At 44.6% G+C, this 9,936-nt stretch overlaps 1 protein-coding gene across 4 annotated transcripts in view; it reads right to left on the reverse strand.

Moving 5' to 3' along the window:
* The window catches only part of LOC124034015 (SEC14-like protein 2), a 44,797-nt gene extending 34,883 nt beyond the window's left edge, over window positions 1-9,914 (reverse strand). For 2 of the 4 annotated variants that reach the window (XM_046346639.1, XM_046346637.1), the window contains exons 1-3: window positions 9,385-9,914; window positions 9,247-9,305; window positions 8,443-8,518 (exon numbers count right to left, since the gene is read on the reverse strand). In XM_046346639.1, the coding sequence (XP_046202595.1) occupies window positions 8,443-8,499 (57 nt within the window). In that variant the 5' untranslated portion in view covers window positions 8,500-8,518; window positions 9,247-9,305; window positions 9,385-9,914. Of the gene's footprint in view, window positions 1-8,442; window positions 8,519-9,246 lie in introns of all 4 variants that reach the window. The other 2 variants (XM_046346638.1, XM_046346636.1) reach the window with 1 other exon arrangement.
* Window positions 9,915-9,936: the final 22 nt, after the last annotated feature.

The following is a 9,936-nucleotide window of genomic DNA, read 5'->3' on the forward strand; positions in this document are numbered from 1 at the left end:
TTTTATGCGCTGCTAAAACTAACACAACTAAAAAAACACACAGAAATTGGAAATATTGTTACCATCACTGGTTAGAGGACAACTTACTAAAGACAGTCAGCTACATTTTTGAGTGGTGCATTTTGATTTGAGGTTCGCCAAAATGAAACGCAACACTGATTTGTCAATTACTAATATTGATATTGCGTTGAAATCAATAGAACAAGATGGGTGGAGTCAGTTTGCACATCCTGTTCAAACTAACACTACTGAAAAAACACAGAATCTGGGAATAAAATGTATATCACCACTTAGAGGGCACCTTGTAGAAGACAGCCAGTTACATTTTGGATTGTTGCATTTTGTTTCAAGTGGGTTGCCAACACGGAAAGGTAAACGCAACACTATTTTGTTATTCACTTATATCGATATCACATTGAAATCAATAGAGAGAGGGCAAACATTTGGGTTGTATGCACTGTTTAAACTAACACTATTCAAAGGACACTGAATCAGAGAATATTTTTTTACATCAGTGGTTTGAAGATAATTTGCTGAAGGCAGTGGAATCTCAGATGGAGATTCTGAGAGGCTGTTGAAATGGGGAAGGAACAAATCAGTTGCTTTGTTATTTAACTTCAATGAATCACATCACGACCCGACATAGGATATCAACACTGACTAGGGCTGGCTGTTATTTGAGAGATAGTTTGATTCTCAAATCTGTGTATTGGTGTGAGGCCAGCGACATTTATAGAGACCACCCCGATTTCTACGTGCAATTTGAGTTCGAAAATGTCCTGCAACCCCCAGCATGTATGACAAAATCAACAGTACAAAACCAAATATATTGATCTGTTTTAAGCATTTCATCTTGTGTCATCGTGCTGACTATAAACTTTTCTACTAACATCACCAATCTGAGGTAAAAAGAATGTCTAAATCCTCCCAAACCGATATGGTCAAAACATGAGCTTGTGTAATGTAGGAAAGTAGCGTAAAATAAACTTATTAAATATGGCCAAAATAATTATATATTTTAATTTAGGATAATAGTAAATAAAGCAAACTTACAGATTTGTACAATAATCACATATATTTCCCACTAGTTTAACCATTTAAGAGTATTTTTTGTTGTTGTTATGCACAATTTAACCGGGAGCAGCCCATTCATTCACCCTCTCTACACTGAGAGGATGGTTGCCAAATTCAAACATGTCGACTCAGTCTAACCAATTGAAGGTCAACTCCGCTTTTCTCAAATTTTAAACAGAAATGGGGTGGGTCAGTGCTAGGGCATGAAATTTTGTCAGCCGGTGATTATCATGGAAATAACTGTCTCACGGTAATTGACCGTTAATTAACATAAACATGTTTAGCATCTCCTGGCTTCCACGCATAGCCTACAAGCCACTGATGCAAAGCTATTGGATCATCTACATTTTAAAAAGTATAATAAATCAATTTAATATAGCCTACACCATCACAATAAATCCATTATTTATTTTAGACAGGTATAAATTCCGGAGTTCTAAATTGAGCAGCTGCTGAAAAATGAGCTCCTGTATTTATTGAGATTTAAATGTTTTTTTAGAGTGAAGTACATCGAAAAAATCAAGAGAAAACTGCAAGATTCAATAGAAGACAAAACAAGGAACAAACTAAACAAGACAGGCTTTTGAAAAATTAACTATTTTTTTTCATAAAATTGTACAGTTATCTTAGCTAGGTGAATTGCTAGCAGAATTGTTTACTTGTTGCTAAGCAGTTGCTAGGGACTCTCCTGGAAGAAGCTAGCTAGCTTACAAAGAATAACAACAACAAATATCTAGTTAACAGAAGAAAGGAAGACAAAATAAGGACAAAAGAAGGACAGAAGAAAAAGGAAAAGAAAGAGGACAACAAAGTGAAACAGTCAGCACTTCTATTGCAACTTCGTATTTCGTCGTCCTAACGTAGTCTACACTGCTATCTGCCCAGCAGCTAGCCAGCTAGCAAACGTCCACCGTCTACCGAATAGCAGCACTGTAGAAACTATTACACTCAACTGAACGACTTGATTAGTGTAGTGTTAGCTAGCGACATAGTTGTCTTTGCTGTCTTCGTATCCAAGATAATTGTGTAGTTTAGAGCGTGTAGTCTTAGAGTGATTATCTTAATTTACCGAGGTTAGCTAGCCAGCTATTTGTCGTCCTTAACGTAGGAGACACTGCTAGCTAGCCAACAGCTAGCCAACGTCTACTGAATAGAACTTCCGCACTCAACAACCCGGTCGCATTCCGCTTCGCTCCACAGGTAGTATCACATTTTTCATTTCATTTCATTACAGCACAACGGTTTGATTTGTTTGATCGTAGCTAGCTACATAGCTAGCTACATAGCCGTCTGTGTATCAAAGATAATTGTGTAGTCTAGAGCGATTTTCTAGGTTAGCTAGCCAGCTATTGTCGTTCTTTTAACGCAACGTAATCAACACTGCTAGCTAGCCAGCTAGCCCCCGAATAGCAGCACTGTAGAAACTACTACACTCAACGGAACGACTTGATTAGTGTAGTGTCAACAACGCAGCCACTGTCAGCTAGCCTACAAAGTCAACAACGCAGCCACTGCCAGCTAGCCTACTTCAGCAGTACTGTATCATTTTTAATAATTTTAGTCAATAAGATTCTTGCTACGTAAGCTTAACTTTCTGAACATTCGAGACGTGTAGTCCACTTGTCATTCCAATCTCCTTGCATTAGCGTAGCCTCTTCTGTAGCCTGTCAACTATGTGTCTGTCTATCCCTGTTCTCTCCTCTCTGCACAGACCATACAAACGCTCCACACCGCGTGGCCGCTGCCACCCTAATCTGGTGGTCCCAGCGCGCACGACCCACGTGGAGTTCCAGGTCTCCGGTAGCCTCTGGAACTGCCGATCTGCAGCCAACAAGGCAGAGTTCATCTCAGCCTATGCCTCCCTCCAGTCCCTCGACTTCTTGGCACTGACAGAAACATGGATCACCACAGATAACACTGCTACTCCTACTGCTCTCTCTTCGTCCGCCCACGTGTTCTCGCACACCCCGAGAGCTTCTGGTCAGCGGGGTGGTGGCATAGGGATCCTTATCTCTCCCATGTGGTCATTCTCTCTTTCTCCCCTTACCCATCTGTCTATCGCCTCCTTTGAATTTCATGCTGTCACAGTTACCAGCCCTTTCAAGCTTAACATCCTTATCATTTATCGCCCTCCAGGTCCCCTCGGAGAGTTCATCAATGAGCTTGATGCCTTGATAAGCTCCTTTCCTGAGGACGGCTCACCTCTCACAGTTCTGGGCGACTTTAACCTCCCCACGTCTACCTTTGACTCATTCCTCTCTGCCTCCTTCTTTCCACTCCTCTCCTCTTTTGACCTCACCCTCTCACCTTCCCCCCTACTCACAAGGCAGGCAATACGCTCGACCTCATCTTTACTAGATGCTGTTCTTCCACTAACCTCATTGCAACTCCCCTCCAAGTCTCCGACCACTACCTTGTATCCTTTTCCCTCTCGCTCTCATCCAACACTTCCCACACTGCCCCTACTCGGGTGGTATCGCGCCGTCCCAACCTTCGCTCTCTCTCCCCCGCTACTCTCTCCTCTTCCATCCTATCATCTCTTCCCTCTGCTCAAACCTTCTCCAACCTATCTCCTGATTCTGCCTCCTCAACCCTCCTCTCCTCCCTTTCTGCATCCTTTGACTCTCTATGTCCCCTATCTTCCAGGCCGGCTCGGTCCTCCCCTCCCGCTCCGTGGCTTGACGACTCAATGCGAGCTCACAGAACAGGGCTCCGGGCAGCCGAGCGGAAATGGAGGAAAACTCGCCTCCCTGCGGACCTGGCATCCTTTCACTCCCTCCTCTCTACATTTTCCTCCTCTGTCTCTGCTGCTAAAGCCACTTTCCACCACTCTAAATTCCAAGCATCTGCCTCTAACCCTAGGAAGCTCTTTGCCACATTCTCCTCCCTCCTGAATCCTCCTCCCCCTCCCCCCCCCTCCTCCCTCTCTGCAGATGACTTCGTCAACCATTTTGAAAAGAAGATCGACGACATCCGATCCTCGTTTGCTAAGTCAAACAACACCGCTGGTTCTGCTCACACTGCCCTACCCTGTGCTCTGACCTCTTTCTCCCCTCTCTCTCCAGATGAAATCTCGCGTCTTGTGACGGCCGGCCGCCCAACAACCTGCCCGCTCGACCCTATCCCCTCCTCTCTTCTCCAGACCATTTCCGGAGACCTTCTCCCTTACCTCACCTCGCTCATCAACTTATCCCTGACCGCTGGCTACGTCCCTTCCGTCTTCAAGAGAGCGAGAGTTGCACCCCTTCTGAAAAAACCTACACTCGATCCCTCCGATGTCAACAACTACAGACCAGTATCCCTTCTTTCTTTTCTCTCCAAAACTCTTGAACGTGCCGTCCTTGGTCAGCTCTCCCGCTATCTCTCTCAGAATGACCTTCTTGATCCAAATCAGTCAGGTTTCAAGACTAGTCATTCAACTGAGACTGCTCTTCTCTGTATCACGGAGGCGCTCCGCACCGCTAAAGCTAACTCTCTCTCCTCTGCTCTCATCCTTCTAGACCTATCGGCTGCCTTCGATACTGTGAACCATCAGATCCTCCTCTCCACCCTCTCCGAGTTGGGCATCTCCGGCGCGGCCCACGCTTGGATTGCGTCCTACCTGACCGTTCGCTCCTACCAGGTGGCGTGGCGAGAATCTGTCTCCTCACCACGCGCTCTCACCACTGGTGTCCCCCAGGGCTCTGTTCTAGGCCCTCTCCTATTCTCGCTATACACCAAGTCACTTGGCTCTGTCATAACCTCACATGGTCTCTCCTATCATTGCTATGCAGACGACACACAATTAATCTTCTCCTTTCCCCCTTCTGATGACCAGGTGGCGAATCGCATCTCTGCATGTCTGGCAGACATATCAGTGTGGATGACGGATCACCACCTCAAGCTGAACTTCGGCAAGACGGAGCTGCTCTTCCTCCCGGGGAAGGACTGCCCGCATGATCTCGCCATCACGGTTGACAACTCCATTGTGTCCTCCTCCCAGAGCGCTAAGAACCTTGGCGTGATCCTGGACAACAAACTGTCGTTCTCAACTAACATCAAGGCGGTGGCCCGTTCCTGTAGGTTCATGCTCTACAACATCCGCAGAGTACGACCCTGCCTCACACAGGAAGCGGCGCAGGTCCTAATCCAGGCACTTGTCATCTCCCGTCTGGATTACTGCAACTCGCTGTTGGCTGGGCTCCCTGCCTGTGCCATTAAACCCCTACAACTCATCCAGAACGCCGCAGCCCGTCTAGTGTTCAACCTTCCCAAGTTCTCTCACGTCACCCCGCTCCTCCGCTCTCTCCACTGGCTTCCAGTTGAAGCTCGCATCCGCTACAAGACCATGGTGCTTGCCTACGGAGCTGTGAGGGGAACGGCACCTCAGTACCTCCAGGCTCTGATCAGGCCCTACACCCAAATAAGGGCACTGCGTTCATCCACCTCTGGCCTGCTCTATTAGCTCATTTCAAAAATGTTTTTATTGTGGATGGTTTTAAATTTATTTCCTACAGTCCCTACCACTGAGGAAGTACAGTTCCCGCTCAGCTCAGTCAAAACTGTTCGCTGCTCTGGCTCCCCAATGGTGGAACAAACTCCCTCACGACGCCAGGACAGCGGAGTCAATCACCACCTTCCGGAGACACCTGAAACCCCACCTCTTTAAGGAATACCTAGGATAGGATAAAGTAATCCTTCTCACCCCCCCCCTTAAAATATTTAGATGCACTATTGTAAAGTGGTTGTTCCACTGGATGTCATAAGGTGAATGCACCAATTTGTAAGTCGCTCTGGATAAGAGCGTCTGCTAAATGACTTAAATGTAATGTGAGTGAAAACCTGAACATTGTGAGAATTTTGTGCACAGTGAACACTGAGTCTGTAACCTTACAGTTTTAGACAGGAGCCAATAGTCTATATATATATATATATGTACTTTTAGCCATTTTTCTCCCGAATTTTGTGTCTCATCGCTGCAACTCCCCTACGGACTCGGGAGAGGCGAAGATCGAGAGCCATGCGTCCTCTGAAACATGACCCTGCCAAGCTACACTGCTTCTGACATAGTGCTTGCTTAACCCGGAAGCCAGCCGCACCAATGTGTCGGAGGGAACACCATCCAGCTGGCGACCGAAGTCAGCTTGCAGGTGCCGGCCCGCCACAAGGAGTCATTAGAGCGCGACGGGACAAGGAAATCCCGGCCAGTGAAACCCTCCCTTAACCCGGACGATGCTGGGCCAATTGTACACCGCCTCATGGGTCTCCCGGTCACGGCCGGCTGTGACACCGCCTGTGATCGAACCCGGGGTTGTAGTGACACCTCACTGCAATGCAGTGCCTTAAACCGCTGAACCACTCAGGAGGCCCGTAATTGTTGCTATTTGAACATAATGTAGGCCTACCAACAAAACCAATTAAGCAAATCCCATAACATTTTCACATGGAAATAGGTTTTAATTTCTATGATATAGCCTACAGTAGACTATACTGTATGAGGTGTTCAATGCAGGCCTACATTGCATTTAAAAAAACGTTTTTTACATTACGATGGGCTTGACATGAATTAATGACTTACTTGTTCTGTAACTGGGCCAAATAGGTGACTGTAAATTGTAGCAGGAACTCCCCATTGTTGACCTATATCTATCTATAACTGGACTAATAACTTGCTAACTAGAAAAGAACAACAAATGCGCTCTGATCTGATAAGCGCAGTCACTTGTGGGTGAAAGACCGCTCATGTGGGTGAAAGAACACTCTTGGGCTCCCTCTGCCAATAGAATTCTACATTTACATTTAAGTCATTTAGCAGACGCTCTTATTCTACTCCACTGCGCTATGGCCCTGCCTACAACAAAATCACAGACTCAATCTCATTTGTTTTGGTTTGTTGCATTGGCTGATATGTTGATTCGATCACAGAAAAAACATTGATCTAAATAGTGCAAACAAATGGGGAGAACTCAGTGAAATTAAATCTCTTCTTCTGAACGGCAGTCCTGGAACATCCACATATATAGTCTAGCTAGTTCGTTAGCTAAGCTAGTCACGGTAGCTAGCCAGTAACTCTTCCAGTATGTGTAGACATCATTTCAAAGGATTTGTTTTTGGACTGAAGCTGTAAAGATCAGTAAGAAATTGCACTTCTGTAGCCAAATATCTTATTCATAAATATGTTTGGTTTATAAGCAATAAATGACCTGATATGATGGTGCATTGATCAGTTATACAGTTTAAAGCCGTTATTTTTGTGCTTTTGCCCAAAGTCGACCATTAAGACCATTTCGACCATTTCTATACATTTCTTGGGGCGGCAGGGTAGCCTAGTGGTTAGAGAGTTGGACTAGGAACCGGAAGGTTGCAAGTTCAAACCCCCGAGCTGACAAGGTTCTGCCCCTGAACAGACAGTTAACCCACTATTCCAAGGCCGTTATTGAAAATAAGAATTTGTTCTTAACTGACTTGCCTGGTTAAATAAAGGTCAAATAAATTAAAAAATCTATGCAGTGAGTGCAGCTCTGATTATTAGACTAGATCTTTATGATCTGCCAAGGATCAACACAAGCTCTTTCTAATTACAGATGGAATAGGAAGAGTTATAGATGAAAACCTGAAAGACACAGACCATGAGTGGAAGGGCTAAGCGTATGTTAAGCTGCCATAACTAATAATGCACAAGTCACTGTTTTACAGGTTTAATGCAATAAGCCCTAGATTAGTCCTAGATTATAAGGATTCAGAGAGCCTACGTGAGTCCAATCTATTCCAATGTAGAACAAGGCATTCTTTACAACGCCTGCCTCTCACTCGCTGTGTTACTACAACCTGTCACTCCACTAATCAACGCTAGACCAAAGACCTCTCTCTTTCTCGCAGGCCCTGTAACTGTCATTTGCAACCGTGTGAAGAATTTAAACGAAAGCTCTAACACTGTTCATGTCCATGTTAACCAGCTATTAGCCAAGTATTCAAAAGTTATTAGTTATATACCAGTTATAAAGATAGCCCTCTCTCTCAAACCTTACAAACACCTTCCACCCCCAACCGCACACAACTGAAAGCATTTACTGTAGGTGTTGTAACTTTTCTCATGGTCAGTAACCATTCCAAAACCAGTTGATAACTTCTCTATTTGCAAAACCATTGAGTTTTAACTGTTGAATTGTTCGGTTGAAGCTGAAATATCTGTTGCTGTGTAACAACGTATCCATCAAAGATGATAATCACAGTCTTCAGAAGCCTATCTAGCCAAGCTAGACTGGACTGGAGAGTCTGACCATACCCAGGCATGGTCTTAACGGCCTTGCAGCTCTCCTATAAGAACAGATCATTCCAGTTCCAAGCACCCCGTGGTGAAGCAACAGGCGGTTAATTAGTCTGCCTTACCTCTGAGCCAGCGCAACAGGAAGTGGTCATGCTGAGCAGGAAGTAGTGGAAGAACATCCTGAATCCTCTCTCGAAACTGCCCAAGGATAAAAACCGGGTGGCAGAGAGAGACAGAGAAAGGGGGGCAGCGAGAGAGAGAGAGAAAGAGAGCGAGAGGGCCAAAAGGGGTATAGGTGTATTAGTGAGGATGCACATATGGGTTTAGTGGTACAAATGGAAGCAAGCATGTGAAATGAATTGTTATAAGCCACATGAAAGCTTCAGACTTCTGTGTGGAAGTTAATCTCTAAAAACAAAGCACATTGGTCACAGTAAGTTCAATACGTTTTTCCACTCACATCTCAAATAGTCATATATTTTAGGAAATGAAACTAAAATCATACACTAGAACCAAACCTTTCAAGGGAGATACATATACTAAATTCTATACAGTAAATTACAACTACATAAATAATTAATTATTAATAACATGATAATTCATATAATAATAGGCCTAGGGTAGATTTTTTTTACCCAGTTAGGTGGTTCCATAATTTTCATCACCTATCAATTTTACTGACCCGTATTACAGAGAAACCTCAGAAGGAAAAGCTTGATAAAATTCATAAATAGGTTACAGCGTATTGTAGCCATGACATGTTTCTACATATAATCATATCCTGTAACGTTAATTGCAGACAACACTGTCTGTATGCGTGTGGTGGGAAAAGATAGGAAGGTTCAAAGTTCCAAAAGCATCAATGACTGTCGGATCGTCAGGTCAAACATAAATAAATGCGACAGAGATACAGTACAGCAATTCACCTCCTCCAATGCCTCAGCCTGCTTCGGACTTAGGTCGCCAACCCTGCCACTCATCACGTCTGTTAAAGCAAAACAAGATACAATGGCAGTTTTTATTCCGTTAATTGCAGTTGAAGACCCGAAGAGGATGCCACGCACTTTTCTGCCCTCGTCGCTGGACTGATCCCACTGTGTGAAGCTGTTCTACGAGGGCAACGTTATCCTCTTCATCCCTGTCAGTCAAGTCGTAAAAAGCAATGACCGTATCAAAGACAGTACACTATGGAGATGTGCTAAAACTGCTTCTTCAGTATAAATCCCAGAGCACACTTGTAGGCGACGTGATGGCGACGTTGGCTCACTAAACTCATGCGTAGAAACAGGCCATGGTCAACAACAGTCGACTCGTGCCGAACTACGCATGTGCAGGCCGTCAAATCAACGGCACTCCGTCGATATAACGTTGTTTTTGACGAAAATGAAAACGTTTCAGTTTGTCACTTTCGCGAGCTTGGAGTACTAACATGCCCAACTACTTAAGGACATCGGATCTAATCTAGGTTATATCTTTAGATTTTGAGAAAATCAACAGCTAAGGAAGAATATTTAATTTATATCATTGACTTCTCAAACCCCAAACCCCAGACTGGTCTGTTTCTCAACCGTTCCCGGAAATCTTGCGAAGTTGCGTCTCTGGGTTTCGAAACCCTA

This window comes from Oncorhynchus gorbuscha, linkage group LG04 (assembly GCF_021184085.1).
Source record: "Oncorhynchus gorbuscha isolate QuinsamMale2020 ecotype Even-year linkage group LG04, OgorEven_v1.0, whole genome shotgun sequence".
In the NCBI taxonomy this organism is placed as follows: Eukaryota; Metazoa; Chordata; class Actinopteri; order Salmoniformes; family Salmonidae; genus Oncorhynchus; species Oncorhynchus gorbuscha.